This window comes from Cryphonectria parasitica, assembly GCF_011745365.1.
Source record: "Cryphonectria parasitica EP155 unplaced genomic scaffold M406scaffold_1, whole genome shotgun sequence".
Classification (NCBI taxonomy): domain Eukaryota; kingdom Fungi; phylum Ascomycota; class Sordariomycetes; order Diaporthales; family Cryphonectriaceae; genus Cryphonectria; species Cryphonectria parasitica.
In genome coordinates this window covers 7,178,576-7,199,314 of record NW_024468909.1, presented here as the reverse complement: position 1 = coordinate 7,199,314, position 20,739 = coordinate 7,178,576, and the positions used below count along the sequence as shown (strand labels likewise).

Genomic DNA, 20,739 nt, shown 5'->3' with positions numbered 1-20,739 from the left:
CGTAGGCCTCGGCGACGTCCTCGGCGGAGACGAGAATGTAGTTGCAGCCGTAGGCACCGTCCTCGGTACCGGTATTACCGACCTGGGCGATCTGCTCAACGGTGGCGCGCTTGGACGAGGAGGCGCAGTGGTCCTCGAAGGAGATGTACGAGGTCACACCAGAGCTGGAGCTGGAGCTGGAGCTGCTGGAGGAGGAGGAGGAGGAGGAGGAGGCGGCAGCAGAGGTCGACGCGGCGACGACAGCAGCAGTGGTGGATGTCGCGAGGGTGGTGGCGACGGTGGTAGCAGCAACAACGTCAGCGGCAGCGGAGGGAGTGTAGTAGCTGCCAGACATGGTCCAAGAGACATCGACGCCGTCGATCACAGCGTCGATGACCTGTCCATCGCGCTTCTCGTTCTCAGCGTTGCGCTGCTTGTTGTGCAGGTGACCATGACGGGGGTGAGCCGAGACACCCAGGGCGGTGCCCAGAAGGACGAGGGCAGCGAGACGAGCCATTGCGAATGAGGGTATATAGATGGCAAGTGTTTAACAATGGAAACTGTTCAACAGGTTCTTGCTTTTTCTTTAAAAAGAATGTCTTTGGAAGGAATGTTCCAAAATAAATGAGTGTGAGTCGTGATCTCGTGGTGAGTTGTCACTGAGAGAGCGGGTGGCAGGAGAAACACGAAAAGGAAGGGAGGGTGAGCCAAGGGCGACGGGTTTTGTTAAAATGAAGAGGTGTGAAGGAGGGGTTGGCCGGAATAAAAGCCTTTTCTGTTCCTGGTTCGTTCCCTGGGTTCTTTCTCTCTTGCAAATGAGCGTGGGTGGGTTTGACACAGCGGAGGACAGACCCGAAAAAAGATTGACCTGGAACCAAGGATGGATAGAGAGAGAGAGAGAGGAGAGAAAATGAATCAAGAACGACTCAAGGGGGAGAAGGGGGTGTGGACACAATAAAAACAGGGAAAGAATGGGGCCCATCAGAAGAGAGGAGGGGAGGGGGGGTCCTTGGGAGAGTCCAGAAGCCACCGGGGGGGGGAGGGGGGACGTGTGTGTGTCTCCACTCCATCACATACAACGTGCCATAGCCCATATTGCCCATAGCAGGAGCCCAAGGTGGTGTAGGAAGGAGCAACGACGACGAGAAGGGGGAGGAAGGCACGAAAGGAAAGGGGCTGAGGTGTGAGAGGGAAGGAGATTAACTGTGCAGGGGTCAAGGGTCTATTGCTGCGGGACTTTTACCAACACGGTTAAGTGGCAGGATCTGCCCGACGCTTTGCCTGTTCCTGACAGGCACAGAAAAAGGTGACAGCGGGTCCTTCCAGGGCTGCAGGGCTAATCATGGACCAATAAAGACGCCCAGGCAAAGAAACGGTACACACAAGTTAAAATTGGAAGAAATCAGACCAAAGGAACCGTAGTACTATGTACGTAGCGCCGACTCGTTTGTCACCATTTTGGCTCTCGTTTCCTTGTTCCCCTCTCTTTCCCCTCCATCTTGTCACCTTCATCGTATGCCCTTGGGCTGACTCATGAACGACTCAAAGACTTACTCAAATCATTCAGCATAGAGGAATGAACAAGAAGCAGGCCCATTCGCCATCTTTATTCTATTCCCCGAGAACAATCAGGGTCCATTCTCACCTCAGTCACCCAACGGTCACCGAAACGGAGACTCCTCACTGGAGACTGGGACTGGACTTCTTCAGGAGGAACCCCCTGCCTTGCAGGTGTGTGGGAAGGTCGCATCGCGCAGGGCGGCCCGGCAAAAGGCGTTGCGCGTGTCAAAAGTGGCTTCTGATTGGAGAGTGGTTGCGTCCACTCCCTTCGCTTTCCTTCCCCGTAATGGGGTCATCAATTCATCATCCACACTGAGGAAGACGCAGCCCAGTGGTCCACGTCCACACCCACATGCCGATGGCCAGAATGGATCATCACTTTGATGACTGGAGCCGTATTTTGCCCAGCCATGCGCACGCCCTCATTTTCAGTACCGAATCCCCTCGACGCCATCACGAGCCATTAGATGAGATCCCCCTATTTCCCCCTCTTTTCCCCGTGGTCGAGGAGGAGATTAATCCTTAAATGCTGGCTACCTAGCTTGGCAATCCAGCGATGTCTCTTGTCAAATCTCCACAGACAACAGCCCTTGAGTTTCTGTGTGTGAGTGTGTGAGTGTGTGAGTGTGTGTGTGTGTGTGTGTGTGAGAGAGAGAGAGAGAGAGAGAGAGAGAGAGAGAGAGAGAGAGAGAGAGAGAGAGAGAGAGAGAGAGAAAGGGTCAGGTAGGGTCGTCCTAAAATCCCCGTACAACAACACGTCCTGGTTTGTCCCTCATTACAGGTTGGCGATCCCATGCCTAATCTAGTGTACACGGCACTATACGTAGTATTATGTTTACACTGTAAGGATCCTCATTGCGCAAGCCCCAGGCTTACGTGGTGATGGCCACGAGGATTGTCCCCCACCCCCTTTTAGGAAGAACTAAAGACACAGACAGAAAGAAAGAAACGAAGACGAAGGAATCCACACGAACGGCAGCTGCTAGGCAGTGATCGACACAATAAAGCGAAAGGAAGAAAAAAAAAAAAGGACTTCACAGATGAGAGAGCGCTCACTCACACCTGCACAGCACACATCTTACTACAGCTGATAGATGATACAGCCCACAGCCTTTGGCGCGTAATAGCTCATAGCTCGAGAGTTGAATTCCGTTTGTAATTGTCCTGACCGTTTTGTGTGTCAAAGCGTGGGCAAACGATTCAGTGCGCACAGCGTCCTGCATTAGTCTCCGATGCCCGGGTTGTTTCGTCCAGCTGCCGACCTGCCGAACCCTGCAGATTTGGACTGCCGCCGTGAACAAGTCATCAAAACCAGGCCAAGACCCAGAGCCAGTCAGTCAATTCACTCAATTAATCGGTCAATCCAATTACGTTGCGCTGTTTTGGTACAGACCCATGGGGAGGGGAGAAGCCAGCAGCTAGAGGAGATGTAGTAGACAGGTTGTCGGCGGCTTTGTGCAGGACCGACAAATCACAAGCGCTGCACTTGGCCTCGACTCAGCGACTCGACGGCGGCTGGGCAAGGCTCCACAAGAGATTAGCCTTACCTCGTCATGGCCTATGGGATGAACCTTGGTGGGCACTGGACACCTGTGCAAAGTCTGTTTGGGGTGTTTGGTGTTTGCTGAGAAGTTTTAAGGCTTTCGGATGAAAAAAAGAAGAGAATGCTGGTTTTGGTTTTTTTTTCTTCTTTTGGGGGGGGGGGGGTTGGTCAGTTTTCCCTTCTGTCTTTTTTCTTTCTTTTTTGTCTTTCTCTCCGTTGCCATGCTGATCATTACGCCAAAGAGATGGTTGCATCTTCTTCCTCAAGCAAAGAGGTCCTCGTGGTAATACTGATCCCACAACTGCAGGTGTGTAATACTTTTTTGTCCCACAACATGCTCTCCGTCGTCACACCTCTTCGTTCGTTACACGTCTGAACACGTGTCCATCGCTGTCGCTACCCGATATTGATGCATCTGAGCACCCTCCCCTGTGTGAGGATTCGAGCTGAGGTTACTCTTTGAACAACGCATCTCTCTCTCACAGACACATGTGACGGCCGGGCCCTTTCTTGTTTCGGGACCCAATTCTGCATCCCTGCGCAAATCTGTGTGCCTTTCGCCTCGTGTACCTGACGATCGCGCTCATCACACATCAGCACAATCCATGTCACATGCAAGCTGGCCACGTACAAAGTCAAATCTTCATCACCTAATAGGAACAGCTTCTTGACTCGATTTCCAAGCAGCTACTTTTACTTTTCTCTCTTTCAATAACTGAAGATCAGCATTCAATCACCATATCGCAATAAGATGACGGCATACGTGGAGAGAGTGTGGACCTCCTTTTTTTTCTTTCCTTCCTACTCCCCTCCTCCCTTCTAAAATCTTTTTCTTCTTCGTCTCCTAAATTCACCACTAAAATCTTGGAATTGTCAGCCTTCGGGCCGGTTCGCCCCACCCACTGACCTGCAGTGTTAAAGTCTTCGCTACGGTAGTGCTCGACTGTTCGAGACCACAGGGTTAAAGCTGCTAAAGAGTAACAACTGGATGAGAGCCAAAACTTGTCCTGCAGCCTGCAGCCAACCCTCAAGGTCTGTCCTTCATGACAAAAGAGTTTGTTCGAGACGTGGGTCGCTGCAATTGGGTCAGCATTTATCCCTCACTGACGTTCCAACTCTTGCTGTTGTGAGCCGCGGACACCGGCATATTTTGCCGCCGTCAGAAAATCCTGATTGTTGGCTTGTCGGTCGTCCACGGACGGACATACCTTAACTCATCGTTACAGTCCCAGCTGTGCATGCACGCACCCATGCAGTCCATGGTCCCCATGGAGGACCGAGTCAACCCGTCGCGGCAGTTCCGGAGGGGAAGGGGGGGCGGGGGGCGGGGGGGTTCTCGATCCCCGGGGATCTTTTCCTAGGACCACATCTCCGCTGGCTGGCCTTGCGCCACCAAGCCCTTGCGGTATACACCGCCTTTCCCCTGAGCCTCGGACTTCATTCACGACGGCTGACAGCAGTTTGCTGTCTGTGGCCATTCTTCACCAATGCCGCTGGTTTTGCCCCTTCGGGCATCCGGGGACGTTCAGCTCTGGCTCTTCCGAGACTGAAACGTCGTGTACCGACGCTACTATGGTACAGGGGCGATTTTGCTGAAAATGCCTTGTTTCCAAACTCCGATTAAGGCAATGAATGTGACAGCATTTCTAGGCTACGATATCGGAACATGATATCATAGTCTATATCATCCCGTCAAGTTAACATTCTTCAAGATCTCGGGGTAACGACTCTGGATGGTTGGCTGACTGGGCCCCGATATCACACTCTCGGCCTGCCTGCAGTCAATGGTCCATGCTGTCTTTTATCAACGGCTCTGTTTGGTTTGCTGCTTGCTCCGACCTCATTGCCCATTTCTATTAGTCTATGATTATTGAGTACCGAGTGGAAATGATGTGTATTGAAACCTGCAATTGCGGCACCACCTGATGACACAATTCTTTGGGTTCCCGAATCGGTTGTACTGGTGGAAAGGCGTGATACTGCTCTAATATGGCCCACATGGGAGCTGCTGAGGCGTGATACTTGCAGAACGAGAGGTCGGCTCTGTCTCGCGAATACCTTACTGGTGTTTCATGGAACTCCTCATATGCAGGAGCATCTTGGAGGACCTTCTTGGTACTTGACTATTTGCTGTGCAAGCAATACAAGTCATAGGTAAGCACACACAATTCGGTAAAAGGTTTGGTGGAATGTTCATGCCCTAACTAGGCTCATGCCTCAACCAGGCCAACCATCGTCCATCAGGAATGTGTAACTAGGCTCACGTCCAAACGCCTTTCAGGTTTGATTTGTACAAGAGGAGGACGTGCCGCTGTGCGCTCTGGAGCCGCATTGCGTGGTTCTCTTTCCCGCCTTACCACGATCCACAACCTGACCACTTCACTATAATTACCTCGCCCATCACGACGTTTTCGAAATATGTTTGGCTTTCAACTTTGAATAATCAATACGTATTGCTTGACCCTACACACGAGATATAGATTCTACAACGTAGATACCATTCAGCATCTCGATGTAAATTCCATCCAGACTGCCTCACAGGCGACGGGATATTGAGTCCAGCTAGCATAATAGGGCTGACCATCGCGACCGCAGACCTGGTTGTAATAAAAAACATTTGACTATGTACTTAAGAACTGCTGAAGCAAATCTGGTAGTCAAGTTTGCCGAAACGGTGTCCCGAAGATTGAGAACCTGACTACAGACCAGAACCAAATATAGCTTTGAAACTATGGGCCGATTTGCCACATTTTTTGGGCACAGAATCTTCACTCGCATAGTTCGCACCCGTCTTCTATTTAAAGATGGGATCGCCACGTCGCCCGGGAGGAAAGGCTCAGCCGCCACCGCCAGGCTACTCCTTTGTTCGGCTGATGGTCTTATTGTTCCAGGTGAGACATTAATAGTTACGGCTTCGTCAGCAGCTTTCGGTAAGGTGGTGTTGCGCTAAATCAATCTTTATTGTCTTTGTGGTTCGACGCGCCATGGTCTATAGGTTTTTCTAATGGTTCGGTACAGCCCCACGCACACCTCAAGGCTGGCGAGTTGGCCGTCGCCACGCACATGCTACGTAGCAGCTTCCTGGCTCAATGCCATTGGACAATGCAGCAGGTGCCGCCGGTGCCGCCTCTGGCGTCTGGTATTACATTGTCCGAACAGCAAAATTGTAGGAGCACAGGGAGGCTGCCTGGAGGTACAAAGGCCATATACAAGGACCACCGCAAGAGGTTCATAAAACGGCCTGGATGTGCAATATTGATGTTGGGCCATGTGTTGGCTATTGGAGAAATGTTAATTTACTTTGCGTGTCTGTGGTAAATCACTCTTAGCGCAAAACATTCGCCTGAAAAGAGCCACAACATGGCCTTGCACTCATCACCATCCTCTACATCGGATGTATCCCTCAGTCAACTGAGGCTCAATGGGCCAGGGAATGGCTGGACATGCTGCAAGTGCGGAGGCATCACCTCCTTGCGCTGGTTGGACTGTGAGGATAGAAAATGCAGACACCGTAGATGCGATAAAGGTTGTATTATCAACAAACGACCTAATCCTCTGAGGAGGTTTGGCTCGTTACTGCAACTATTAAGAACTTGAATCGGGCCACGCTGCAGGCGAAGTTGGTGTTCCTCAGCTTATGTTGCTCAGACACGTTTATAAAACAATTCCAAACTTTCACGATACTTAAAGTATCCTATCTTCTGTGAAGCCATAGCCCATGTTTGTGACGGTGGCCAGCATTGATATGTTTTGGTTGTACGTGATTAATTGCTTGCTGGCGAGTGTAAGATTTGACCACCTACTTTCCATTACTTACGCCGTAGGCTGGTATTCAACAGTAACTGCGAGTAATGAATTACTGACAAATATCGAGGGTAAAAAAAAGATACGGATATGTATTTCCACAACCTAAATATATATAAGATATATAATACGGTGCCCACGTTGCCTAGTAAAGTTTGTGATTCAATATCCCCAAATGATGTTCATTCACGCCATTCATCAATGTCTAGCTGTGACTCAAAAGTCGCCAGCCTGCCCTGAATCATGCCTCAGTCCCTATCCTCCACCCCTACACGAAGTGTCCGTGCCGTTGCTTGTGGCTGAGTTGGATCTGGAGAGGTTCTTCCTACTTTCCTGCTGTGGTTGCTTCCCATCTGCAAGGTTTACCGAACGTCCCTTGAAACGGTCTGCGGGCCATCCTTGCATCGTCCAGCCCTTCTCCACCACGTCCCCGGACATGACGAGGGTATGCTCGAGGAGGACGCTGTCATCCTTCATCTGAGCACCTGACAGCAGCCTGGAGCCGCTGCGCAGGACACACCTCTGGCCGATGGACAGGCGGTTGAGATCGAATTTGCCCCTGGTATTGATGTGGCCTACCACACTCGCATCATCGATCACCGTGCGGTCTCCGATGGTGATCAGATCAGGCTCGGTGAACATCAAGCTGGGCCTGCCGTTGGCAAAGAGCGCGCAGTTGTCGCCAATCTCAGCACCCAGGGCACGAAAGTACAGCACGAGCCAGTGAGTGCCAGTTAACATGCCGAGGATGCCATACCCTCGAAAGCAGTAACGACGCAACTTTTCGATGGTGAGGTACAGTTGCCAATTCTGGCAGTACGGGCTCTTATCCCAGTCGTAATTTCCAGGCTGGCGGCGGCCGAGAAGATACCACTTTGCGCCGATAGTGATAGCTATGGCCAGGACGGCCTGTACCGTGGTGATGACGCTGATCAACCCGAAGAAGAGTGAATAGAGCACTGGAATATCATACCAATCCCCGTTGCCGATATGTTCGTGTTTTTTGCGGAATATGAAAGCGATGATCTGGATGGCGCTTATCGAAGGAACATTCCAGTAAAAAGCCGCAAAGACGGTGATGATTGACGAGTACATAATGATCGTCGGCAGACCATAAACCCTAAACGGCGCTTGCTTGAGGTAGAAAGCACGGCCGAATGGCGAAGCATCGTCTGGGGTGAGTTTGTCCTCGAAGTCGTCCTGATTCCGAATCCTCTTCGAGGAGACCTTGACTCCATTCTCTCCGTTTCCATCCAAACTCTTGAGATCTTCGCAGTCAGAAGAATTCATTTCCCAGTCCTCACGTGCCTGCTGCACGGACTCTGGGCTGGAACCAGTGCTGAGGCAGACAGCATCACCATTCTTTGAGCCGACATAGATCCCGCCACCTGTGTAAGACTTGTTGCGTCGTGTCAAAGCGCCAGAACCCATGGTTGCTTTCTCTCCAATGTGAACACCAGGCAGGAGAACAACTCTGTCAGCAATCATGGCGCGGTCTTGTACCTTGATGATATCAGAACCGGTGCCATCAGATGTTACAAGATGAGCTCGCGAGCCAAAGACAACATCGTTGCCAATGTCCAGGAGATGATAATCGCCAATAGATGGACCAGTACCGGGCCAGTAGACACGCTTGCCAACACGTCCGCCAAGGAGGCGAATGGCGATCGAGGTTCCTTCGTAGTGCTGACCCAGCAGCTCGGTCATCTCGTGCAGCCTCTTGGCCGGGTATATGGTCTTGACCAAGGACATCCTCCATTTCTCGAAGTGACTCCTTCCTCTGGCGGACGTGGGTTGTTGGGTGCCAAACAAGGCATCAAGGGCCCATTTCAGCACCAGCATATATCCAAACAGAACGAATGGGCTAAGCGATGCACGCAGCACTAAAGCGAGATAGTGAAAGCCTACACGGCGTGAACCGGCGAACCATTGTACTGTCACAAATGGTAGGGCTATTAGCTTGTGTTTACCAAAAAGATCAAAAGCATTTCTGTATCTTTAATAGAATAATGTAGCTTTTCAAATCAGAGTACGTACAAATACTATACATTGGCGTCTGGAAGGAAATGGGTTCCGTGATGATCAAGCCAGACAGGCCCAAAAGCCAGGGAACTGGTTGGTTTTTTTTTTTTCCAGGTTAGCATGTTGCTCGATGGGAGGGCAAGAGGGAATGAACTCAGAGTTTCAAAGATTTCCCGGAAGTCCTGGATCAAGCAAATTTCCCCCAATAGATAGATGAAGAAGGGCCTGGACGGCTCTGAACGACTTACTCAGTGAGATCATCCAACCGATGGTCGCCAGCGGTTTCGTGACCAGCCAATCAAGAGACCAGTGTGTGCTGGGAATGCTCGAAAGCATCAGATCACGGTTGGCCTCGTCGGCAGCATCAAGCTCGTGGCTGGAAGAGTTGGCTCCAATGCACGTGCCCTCAGGAACTGTCGTAGAGGGAGCCACGATGGATGCAATGCCCACAGTAGCGTTACGTCCAATGCGAATACGGCCAAGGTACATCGTTGTGTTTCTCTCTCCAGCAAAGGGCCGCACTGTGCACCGTTCGAGGACGGCATCGTCGTCTATCTCGATGAGATCCCACTCACCGGTGGAGACGCCACGTATGGAGACATTCTTGCCAATTCTGGCACCCATGAGGCGGAGGTAGAGACACGAAGTGTAATTCGTTTGGGCAAAGAGACCATGGCCACATATGTCTACGATCTTTTGGACCATCCACCATCGGGTGTGGTACGACCCCCACATAGGGTACAGTCCCTCTTTGTACCGGCCGATGATGAGCCACTTGGCGGCGATGCCCACCCATGGTATAACAGCCTTTGTAACGAGGCGGGCGACAAGAATGGAGATGCTGAGATTGAGCAACCGGCCAGGGACGTAATTCGTAGTCACCCACGTCTGGGTATATGCCAAAAAGACCATGAAAATAGTCCACTGATACGCGCGGCGCACAGGATAGAAGACGAACATGGGTAAGAGCTGTAAGGCCATGAGCGACCACCGAGTCGATGAGTGAGTCTCCTCACAGCCTTGGGCGACAAATGACTCGTCCGATTGCTGAGCTTTGGAGCATTCTCCATCAGAAATTTTCTTCCCGATATAATCCGCCAATTCGCGTACGGAACCATGCTGAAATATCACGTCGATGGTTATGTGCGAGTTGAATTCGGCCCTGAGCAGGGACAGCAACCTGCCAGCTCGGAGAGAGTCGCCGCCCAAGTCGAAAAAGTTCGCATTGGCACCAATATCTGCCGTGTTCAGGTTGAGTACAGAAGAGAAGGCCTTGGCGACTCTTCTCTCCACAGATGAGCCGTTCTCGCCGGACGAGGATGCCTCAACCTGGGCGAGGTATCTCCGAAGTGCCCTATCATCCAGCTTGCCATGGATATCAACTGGCAAAGCAACCTGGAGGGTTTGAATCCTCGTAGGCATCATGTACCCTGGCAGGCTGGTCTCCAATTTTGACTTGACGTGAGCTGCAAATGTCTCATCTAGTTGAAGACGATCTGGGTCTGTCGGCGCTATGATGACACCCACCGTCCTATCTTTGGGGCTCATGCGGATGCAAAAGGAACAGTCATGAGGAAGAATGCACGAAAATTCCTTCCAGAGGGCGTTGACGTTGATCTTGCAAGTTTTGCAAAGAATAGGCACCGAGACTTCCTGGTCCGGCGGGGGGCAATCGGCTTCCCAGTGACGTGCGATGTAGATGGTCTGGTCCGTAAGCTGCGGCAAGGAGAGGCGTTCTGCCAATTTGATTCTTAGAATCTTGTTGTTTTTCTTTGGCAGATCAGACATGTAGACAATGAGGGCCGGCCACTTGACTTGTTGGAGAGATGTCTTCAGAGAGCTGTGAAGGAGGCGGAGGTCCGGTCGCGGGACACCGGAAGGAGTGACGAGAGCCACACCGACGACTTCTTGGAGGACATCGTGTTGAACTGAGAAAGCTAGAGCTTGAGTAACGCGTTCGTGCAGCGGCGAGCTCGGCTTCAGCGCAGCGGCGATGATGGCATTCTCGACCTCCATTGGTGATATGAGTTCCCCCCCGCGGTTGATGACTTCCTTATTGCGGCCCGTGATGTACAAATAGCCATCACTGTCCATATATCCCAAGTCACCCGTGTCGAACCAGCCATCGTCGGTGAAAGCAGATCGATCGATGGATCCATCCGGCTGTAGGTATCCAGAAAACAGTGGCTCACCACGAACACAGATACGGCCGACCGTATTTGATAAAACCGCCTTGAATTGATCATTGAGAATGGCCAACTCAGGACCCGTGCTGACACCCGAAGTTCCAGGACGGCTCAGCCTGTAGTCGACAGGAGGCGTGGAAATTGGCATACATTCCGTCATGCCGTAGCTGGGCAAAACCACAGCGTCGAAGGTGTCGCGAAGCTGAATCGCCAGGGAAGGAAGAAGACCGCCAGCGGCATTGCAGACCAGACGAATTCTGCTGTTTTCCAAGGCACGTGACCTGACTGTAGACTCGGCCAGAATCAAAGAATGCATCGACGGGGATGCGTAGTACCAGGTCGGTAAAGATGTGTCCACAATGTCCCAGAAGGAGCTGGGGTCGAATACTGAACAACAGATGGTTGATCCAGAGGAGAATATTGGCGCAAATATGTTCCGAACAAGACCACCACTTGAGCATCTGTTAATTACTGTGACAGCACCAATAGGGGAGCCAAACTTACATATGGTAGAGGGGCATCATGTTCAAGCAGACATCCTCAGGCGTCAACTGCCAACTCTCAATAACAAATGCCACGCCCGCTATAATGGAATGCGTCGTAATTGGAACCACCTTTTTCTTCCCCGATGTACCACTAGTGAAGAGAACCAAGGCAATATCGTCAGCTGTGTTAGGCGGTGCTGGCGCCTCCACAGAAGCCGGAGCACCAGCGAGTGTCGAGATTGTGATCCTCATATCTTCGGTCAAGTCCACAAGAAGAACGACTATGTTGTTGGCTTGGATCCAACCGCTTCCCATGTCGAGTTTGGAATAGCCTTCTTGTGTTGTGAGGATGCATCTGGCCCCAGCTTGCAATACATCTGCCTGGAACTGCTCTGCGCCGGCTGCTGGGTTGATAGGTGCAGCCACATAGTGAGCTGTGACTGCTACGCACACGGCCGCCAGCAGTGGACCGTTCGGAAGCGCGATGGACACCACTGGCTTGCTTTTCTCTTGGCTCTCGATTGGAAGGGCGAACTGCTCAACAAACTCCTGCAGATACTGATGGGAGATATATTTTGCCGTATCCGATCTGTAGAGCGCTGCACCCGGCTTATGCGGTATGAAATCCGCGAGAGACCGATATGTCTGCTTGATATGGCATGCCGTGTCCTGCAGCAATGCCTTAGACTCCTCTGAGCTGCCAGATGGTCCGAGTCCCCGATGTAGAGCACCGAGCCTCGAATGGCAACGGATCAGGTCGAGCGTTCGCCATGAGTCTTGGCTCTGTTGTAGTGAGGTGGACAAGAGTCTGAGAGCTTCCCACGCCTCTTCAGGCGACAGCTGTCGAGAGTTGAGTCTCTGTAAGAGTTCCTCCAGATCTGGCTGGACTACGCCTAGCATTGTCTTTGATAAATAAAAGGCTATTGGTGCCGAACTGTGCCTGGAAAATTGCAAAGGACTGTGGCGATTGGTAACGACCGTACGGAGAGAAAAATCTCCAGGCTTGATGGACTACAGCTAGTAGCCCATTTATGTAGTAAACCTCTTCTTTCGTATTTCTCAAGGACGTGTGAAATGGCCGGTGGCGATCAGAATAATAGTCCTGGTCTAGCAAGTATGTGCCCACTCCTTGGTCTGCCTTGTGTATTTCGCCAGCCCGGGGAGCATCTCAGCACAGACTTTTCTCGTCGTCCACAGAGTTTGTGACGGTGTTGCTGACTCCTGTGCAAGCCTGGCATCTGTGCGTCCCTTACATTATCCGAGAAAGGGGACTTCGGTATTCATTTTATAGCGTCATTGCGGGAGCCCCGTTGCCGCCGGGTCTAATATCGTTGGCGCTCGCATTCCTGCGCGTACCTGTCCGCGCCATCTTGGCGCTATGGCGGTCGCGATTCAGCTGATACCTGTGGATCCTCAAACAGAGCAAACTCGAGCAAAAATTAATCAGGGAAGGGAGAGAATCTGACAACCCAGCAATGAGAGGTAAGAGATTGCTCCCACGGTCCTAGTCAAGCAGCCACAAGCTAGAATGTCAGCTGGAACGGGGCATGACTTAAGCCTTAACCGCAGCGCGGCACATGGCAGAATATGTCGACTTTCAATAGTGTGTTTGAAGAAAAGGGGAAAAGAAATTTACACGAGCACAGGTAACTATCCGGCAGGCTTCGCTGATATTCTCGTTCGCTTCAGACAATACCCCGTGAAGAAATGATGTGTTTGGATGGGTGTTCTCATGGTCCGCAAGCGTACTTATTCGCCAGCCCAGACCCCTTAATTCACCGCCACACACGTAGTAAAGGACAACAAAGGGCGCCTTTGCCGACAGGGGAAGAAGGAAAAAAAAGAAGAAAAAAGGCAAATACCGGTGGCGTGGAGCCTTGGCGCTTGTCAGACCCGAAGACCAGTATTCCCAAGGACTCGCTCTAGCAGACCAGGTGCGATCTGTAGCACATCCGGAGCCATTTCAAAGTTTTCGGTGCGAGGTAGCATTTGAACTACCCATACTGACCAAGATCCTGCACCTGACCTCCTGTCGATGTCCATGGGAAACGAAGTGGCTTGTCTGGATGTAGCGTAGGTATCACCACGCACAACGACTGCCTGAACAAAGGATCCAAAGGTCATATGTGAACCCCCGGTCTCGGGCGTAGTGAGCTTGGGACATTGTTGGATAGAACCTTGTGTGACCAAGTGGCAACCTCTGAAAACCTTGAGACATGTATCGAAACTTTTTTGAGAGCGATTCGTGGATGTCAGAAGGCGTGAGGACCTCGGGAGAAGTCAGTCCAGAGCAGGCACAACGTGCTGAAGTGATTGACTGACTGAGGCGGTGTCTAGTGATGGACAACTCATCAGTCACAGACGCTCACGCGGGCGAATCTTGAAACCAGGAAAGCCACAATGACGTTCCTGAGGAAGCAGAAGCATGTTGCAGAAGCATATTGTAAACGAACAGCAACCTGAAATGGCACCTGCAGGCGGTCGAGGTCCAGACCCGCGGCTCACGACAACGAAGTCAGCACCAACCATGCATCCGAACGAGCGTCTGGCCTTTTGCTGAGCAACCCAGCTGGGGCAGTCGCGTGGCTGGCTGAAATAAGAGACGGTGAGCCATGAGCGAGTAGTGCATTGCGGTTAGGGACGACTCGTCTAAAAGTGTTTCACGAACAAACAAGCGTCTTGGTAGCGGGATCTTGGACGAAAAGACGAGATGAGATTCGAAGGCTTTGGGTCTACTAACACAGTAGAAGTCGATGCTCTCCATCGCGCTAGCCCCTTGCAGTGACCGCCTGCCGTATCTGTTCTAAGCTGCCATGATGTCGACTATGTACTTACATTCTAGGCGATTCTGCCGCCAACATCCAAGTACACAGTACGACACAATTCTCATACCCCACCTTCTGACTGATAACGATAAGGTCGTTTTTTTTCTTCTGTGAATGCAGCCGCAAATCAAGCCAACTGATGATGGGGCATTTGCCGGCCTACGGACACTCTGAACACAATCAGACAGCCAACTCATCTGCCCGATTCTTCATTGCAACATCTCTCTAGCGTACGGACCACGAGATTATTGGAAATAACAAGCATTGTTCTTTTCCGAGGAACTCTGTCAAAATCCTCAATGGCTTCGCAAGCCAGCCTAGGAACTGCCTCGGCAGCCGATGCTGCGCAGCGGAAGAGAATCCACAGCCTCATCGTCGACACAGGTCCTCTGATCAAGAACGAGCCAGCCTTGTCAACGCTTCTCTCCCAAGCAGAAGAACTGTACACAATCCCCTCTGTCCTTGCTGAGATAAAAGTAAGCCTCTCTTTGAAGCGCAGATCCTACCTCGACTATTGTTGTTGCTAACCATTGACTTCTACCAACCACTACAGGACGAGGCCACGCGCTCTCGAGTACAGACGACTCTCCTGCCATTCCTCAAGCTCCGAAGCCCGCGACCAGAATCGATCAAATTCATCACCGACTTCTCGAGGCGTACCGGTGATCTTGAGGTCCTCAGCAAGCCGGACATACACCTTTTGGCATTATGCTATGAGCTCGAGCTCGAGCGAAATGGCGGAGATTGGAGGATCAGGAAAGATCCGGGGCAGAAGAGCCTCAATGGCAAGCCTCCTGCCGCCAATGACGACAGCACAACAGAGAACGGTGGCAAGGATGAGACAGTGGACGAGACAGCTGAGGTCACACGTCAACACCAAGGCCCTCCATCTGACTCGACGCCTCCTATCGAGGACGCCGCGGCAGAGGGCACCGGTGCATCGAGAGAAGATCAAAACGTTCCAGTGGCTGATGCGGGAGACAACGCTGTGGAATCGAAAGTGGCACAGCTTAGTCTAGATCCGGAGCCAGAGCAACATCAGCAAGGGAATGACAGCCAGGATCCTGGTGCCGTTGAGGTGGTTCCTGATGATGAAGACGACGATAGTGATGGTTGGATCACACCTTCAAATCTCAAGAAACACCAAGCCAAGGACAACCAGGTGGCAGCCCCTTCGGAGGCCATACAGGAGACTCTGCAGGCAGCCCTGCTCACCTCTGATTTCGCTATGCAGAATGTGGCCCTGCGGATCAACCTCAAGTACGTACTACACATACCGATGAACCTCTCCCAAACTCGCTGTTGCCTGACCAAATGCTAACGCACCATGTAGTCTTGTCTCGCCCTCCAACCTCTCGCGCATAAAACAGCTGAAGACATGGGTGCTACGGTGCTACGGCTGCTTCCATTGGACGAGGCAGATGGACAGGCAGTTTTGTCCCAAGTGCGGACAGGCCACGCTGACGCGGACCAGCTGCTCGACTGACTCGTCAGGCAACATGCGTCTACATCTCAAGAAGAACTTCCAGTACAACAAGCGAGGCAATGTCTACAGCATACCAAAGCCTGTTCACGGCAGTGCCAATGGCAAACAGGCCAACGTGCAGGGCGGGGGGAAGAACCACTGGGGCGCGGATCTGATCTTGGCGGAGGACCAGAAGGAATATGTGCGCAAGGCAGACTCGGACCGCAGGTCAAGACAGCGTGACCTGATGGACGAGGATTACCTGCCTAACCTCGTCAGTGGAGAGAGGACGGGCGGACACGGGCGCATAAGGGTAGGCGCCGGCCGAAACGTGAATGCGAAGAAGAGGCGATAGAGAGGGAGATTAGAGAACTCCTTCCAGCAAGTGAATCCAAGCCTCTGGTGCCCGGTTCAGTTCTCTCACAGGCCATCGATAGAACTCGACACCGATATGTGCCCACGATGGAATGAGATGATTTATGATGGCTTTCTTTTGTATTGCATTGTTGATGACAGGAAATGATGAGAAAGGTGTATTTTCCCCGGACCCTCAGCTAGCCACCAACGCCGTTCGAAGTCGAATCAAGTCGAATAAACTCCACACCCTCAATTTATGTGTGGAAATGTTGCAGACTGCATATTCCAAATCAGACTTTTCATCACCTCCCTCGATCCCGTATGTAGCGTGCTAAAGCGCCTCCCAGCTTCATAGGCCGGCGAGGCCGTGATCCAGTGGTCGAATTGATACCAAAGACATGTTGATCCCATGACTTCCATTGCCAGTTTCTAAAACTAGCTCTTGCGCCACGCCGTGACCCAAAAGAGATTTATTGATTGTTGTCCTCCACCACAGAAACGTCCTGCGCACGACTCTGGTCGTGAGTCCGATTGAGAGTCTTCCCGTCCAATTGGGCGAGTCGTTCAGTACGCGTGCCTGTCATCGTGGCCCGGATCGTATTTTCGTATAGCCATTGGTCTGTTAGGCATTCGAAAGTCAAGGGTGCAAATTTAAGCGGCCGCTATTGTATCGCAAGCTGACGGTCAGCGGACCGCCGGTAGCAGAAGAGCGAGCAGAGTCTGTCTGGTATTGTCACCCACCTTTGGCCGAGGGAAGCCTGTTAAACCTCTTCCTGAGCAGGACCCTATGCTTGGACCACTTGTCGTCAGGAGAGAAGCGGGCGGGGTGCGCCGACTTTGTCACCTTGCCCTCGAGGACCTTCTTGAGGGTGTAGACCCGCTTGCCCGAGCCGTCGACGTTGCACATGAGATGCATCTTGGCGATCTATTTGCGATATAGGATCTTGAAACGGTGGTTGTGCTGCAGGCTGGTATGGCTGTTGTCGGGGTTTTCGTTTCTCTTTGCTTTCGCGTGGGTTGTTCGTACAGGCAGAACAAACGAAGGAAATTGAATATTGCCGGCCGTAAATTTTTCTTGCTTGGCTGCACTGAGCAGAGTTCGAGGCTACGTGGACAGGGGGGTGCCTAGAGAGGATTAGCGCTGCTGTGCCTCTGTAGCCAATCAATAACTTGCAACTAGCACGAAAAGGCGGGGCTCCAAGACTACTGTAAATACAGTACCACCTATTCTTCGACTTCAAAGCGAACTCGACTCAGTCAGTCCACCCCGACCGCGCCAATCAGTTCTTTGTTGGTCCCTCGTTCTCAATTGCTTCACAAGCTCGCATCTCTGCAAAGCCTGTATGACGTGAACAGTTCACAGCCAAGCCTCGAACCTTGTACGCAGCGATTTGTCCCACCGACAGTCGATTTATGGATAAGGACATGTTCTGCGCCTGTCGACACGGGCATGAAGATACGGGCGTACAGATCGGCCCAGCTCTCTCTATCTCTCTCGCTCGCTCGTAGCACATTCGAACAGATTTTGTTTGGCTTTCTATGCAACCTAATACTATGCTCATTGCGATTATGAATGAAGACAGCTCATGGCCTCTGCTTTTCTTTGTGGGTATCTTGCAAGACAGACTCCGCCCTTAAACCAATACGTAAAAAGTTGAGCAAATAATTTTTCCAAACACATCGAAAATTCGGCTTCGCCTTCTTCAGTCGGAGTCCGATGTATCTCCATCATCTAATGCATCATTTTCTTGCTTGATGCGAGAGCCAACCAGAGGAGAATAGTCCTGCCATGGCTCAGGGGCCATATCAGCTCTCATGAAGTCGAACTCGGCGACTGACTGCATATCCATATCCGACCCGACATCCTCATCGAAGTCGTCTGCATCCAGCGCATCGTACTCTCTGTAGCGCTGCCAAAGGACTCTTCCTCCTATCAACACCAGGCAAAGGCCGACGACGGCACCACCACCCACCAGAGACCATGTGACGACAGGCGATGTCGTCTCGAGCTCTTCCCCTTCCTTCCAATGGCCATCATCCATCCCGAACGGGAGGATGGTGACATTCCCACTGACGAGGTTCAGGGTCTCCGTGGAGCCAAGGATATTCCCTTGCCCATCCAGCGCCTCAGCCCAGAGGTACTGCAGCGCAGTCCTGTTGACAGTCATCCTCGTCTCGAAGCCCGTCCGCCGCGAGCTCGCCAGAATCTCCAGACTCTGTTCACCTTTTCTCACGTCGATCTCGTCTCGGCCCACGAGACCCTTCACGGTCCAGTTCCGCACCTCAGTCGCGCCGTTCCAGCTGACGTACACCTCCAGCTCGCCCTCCTCGCCCAGCTCGCCCTCCCGCAGCACCACAGACGGGGTCCACCATGGCTTGCCCACCCAGTCCTGCTTGTACGCGCGGTAATTGTCCAGCGCATCCGGGATCTCCTCGCTGTGCCAGGGTGAGAACTGCACGTCCATCACCGCCTCGCCCGTCACGGCGTCGTGCTCCGTGAATGTAGGGCACCTGCCCCAGCCGATGAAGACGCGGTCGAAGCTGCCGTCCTCAGTCACGGAGAGCGGCTGGACGCTGCCCTGGCTCTGAGCCTGCAGCTGTGATGGGTGGAACCACTCCCGCAGGATCTGGGCGGTCGGCGGCGAGACGGTGTCGTCGATGCGGATGTGGAGGCCGCGTGAGCACTGTCCGGGCCTGCACTCGCCGTGCGTGGTGATCTTGTGGTGATTGTCGAAGAAGGTCATCTCGGTCTCGTTGGTGTTGGGCACCCAGCGGGCGTGGTGCTGCCAGCCCATCGTAAGGAGGGGTGCGAGGGGCTCATCATAGCCGTCGGGCGATGGGAGCTCCTTGAAGATGTTGCGCTTGCCGCCCAGCGTCCACATAATATCGCCGGTCTTGCCGTTGATGAGATATATGGAGTGGAGATGCCGGATCGAGATCAGATAGTTTCCATCTTGGGTCTAGGTATTCATGACGTGTTAGCCCGAAGCCCAGTCTCTCTGCAAGGCGGCTGGTGAGGGCTACCTTTTGGATGCTGTTCATATGATAGGTGTCCCAGTCATGGGCGACCCTCTCGAAAGAATCCATGGGATCGATGTGATCCATAAGCCGCCAGCTAAACAAGACCTCGTTCGTCTCCAGGTCCACCTCCTGAAACACCTCATCTAGGACCCAAAACTTCTTGCCATATCGCCACCCGGGCCATCGCGACGTATCGACCTTCCTGTGGTCGACGGCAAGGAGCAGAGCCGTCCCATTCCCCGTGAAGGCGAACTCGTGAAGATCTGCGCGGACCCGGAGACCCTTGGCCGAGACTTTGTACGCCAGGCGGTAATTCTCATCGTATGCGAGCCCGTACCCATCACTTATGCCGTCGCCCCTGCGCCCCTCCCAGAACGTCAGGTACTTCTTGCCCAGGTTCTCCTGGACGCGCACATCAAAGATGTTCTCAAAGGACCGGTTCATGAAGACCGTGGTGAGGTCGTTGGCGTCGATGATCAGGGGCGACGAGAGCGATGACCCATTTTGTCCATCGTTGCGGAGGAAAATGTGAGATCCCTCCTTGGAGATGTCACTCTCGTTCCAGACATTGGCCTGCAGCACAGGTGCGTGTTCCGGGCTGGAGTAGAAGCTGTGGTATGGGCGGTGGCCCAGGTCTCCTGCGTTGTATGCATCGTAGTCTGTCGAGATGAACTCTCCGAATACGATGTGAGCAAGGCCAAGGAAGAGAAAAAGAATGGAGGACGCTGGTGTGGAACTGCTGAACAGCATCATTCTGGCCAAGTAGGGTGCCACCGTACCAAGCGTCCTGAAGAGGTTGTATGATCGCCGAGCGTCATCATCATAACGGGCAAGAGTAGAAGAAAAGAAAATCGGAAGAGTCTGTTCCTTATGATGGTGGCCATTGGGCAGGGAAAGGGGGCAGTACCGCCTCGTTACGCGTTAAATGGGGCTCTGAGTTCCGATCTAGACAGGGCCTGTAGAGAAGAGATCTGGGGATCCGTTTTTAGACCACGGTCCATATCGCTTGCTACGTATTACCGAACGTCAAAAACACAAGTTGGACCGGGTTTGGACGAAGCATGACCATTTGAGAGCAGTGGCACCTTGACTTTTTGCACAATAAAGCATTCTAATGGCAGGCCTGCATTGATTGAAAATAACAGAGATTTACGGTACAGTAACTATGTTCTATGGTCACAACCCTTTTTTCGACCTTTGCTTCCTTCGAGGCCCGCAATCGTCGCCAATGTCGGCTCGGCTTGGACCGAGAACCCCTGTGTCAGGGGGCCCAGCTGACGAATGACTCTATATTGCGCTTCTTGGGCCCATATATGGCTTCGTAACTCCTACGGGTCCTGACCCACATTTCTCTCCCCAAGTCGTGGGACACGTCAAGAGGTTCAAGCTCTCCTTTGATCACGAACCACATCGGGAAATCAATGTCGTGCCAAAAACAAGATTATTCATCGAGGTTTTGTATGTTTACGTTCTCGTTCTCAGACCATTCCTT

The 20,739-nt window shown here is 52.3% G+C and overlaps 4 protein-coding genes across 4 annotated transcripts; 1 reads left to right on the top strand and 3 right to left on the bottom strand.

Moving 5' to 3' along the window:
- Positions 1-7,141: 7,141 nt before the first annotated feature.
- M406DRAFT_33731 (uncharacterized protein) lies at positions 7,142-12,479 on the bottom strand (the record flags this gene model as incomplete). The annotated part of the gene is made up of 5 exons (XM_040921241.1): positions 7,142-8,086; positions 8,204-8,820; positions 8,924-8,998; positions 9,157-11,546; positions 11,599-12,479. 5 exons carry the CDS (start codon positions 12,477-12,479, stop codon positions 7,142-7,144), a joined length of 4,908 nt encoding a protein of 1,635 aa, XP_040782342.1.
- Positions 12,480-14,597: 2,118 nt separating this feature from the next.
- M406DRAFT_344603 (D-site 20S pre-rRNA nuclease) lies at positions 14,598-16,342 on the top strand. The gene is made up of 4 exons (XM_040921994.1): positions 14,598-14,880; positions 14,958-15,266; positions 15,465-15,664; positions 15,738-16,342. The coding sequence occupies exons 1-4, from the start codon at positions 14,704-14,706 to the stop codon at positions 16,222-16,224; spliced, it is 1,173 nt and encodes a 390-aa protein (XP_040782341.1). The 5' UTR covers positions 14,598-14,703; the 3' UTR covers positions 16,225-16,342.
- A 617-nt stretch (positions 16,343-16,959) lies between these two features.
- On the bottom strand, positions 16,960-17,142 carry M406DRAFT_246261 (nucleolar RNA-binding protein Nop10p; the record flags this gene model as incomplete). Its single annotated transcript, XM_040916402.1, has 1 exon — positions 16,960-17,142. One exon carries the CDS (start codon positions 17,140-17,142, stop codon positions 16,960-16,962), a length of 183 nt encoding a protein of 60 aa, XP_040782340.1.
- Positions 17,143-18,301: 1,159 nt separating this feature from the next.
- M406DRAFT_228104 (uncharacterized protein) lies at positions 18,302-19,925 on the bottom strand (the record flags this gene model as incomplete). The annotated part of the gene is made up of 2 exons (XM_040915783.1): positions 18,302-19,186; positions 19,251-19,925. Coding segments are annotated over 2 exons (1,560 nt in total), but the record flags the coding sequence as incomplete, so codon positions are not given.
- Positions 19,926-20,739: the final 814 nt, after the last annotated feature.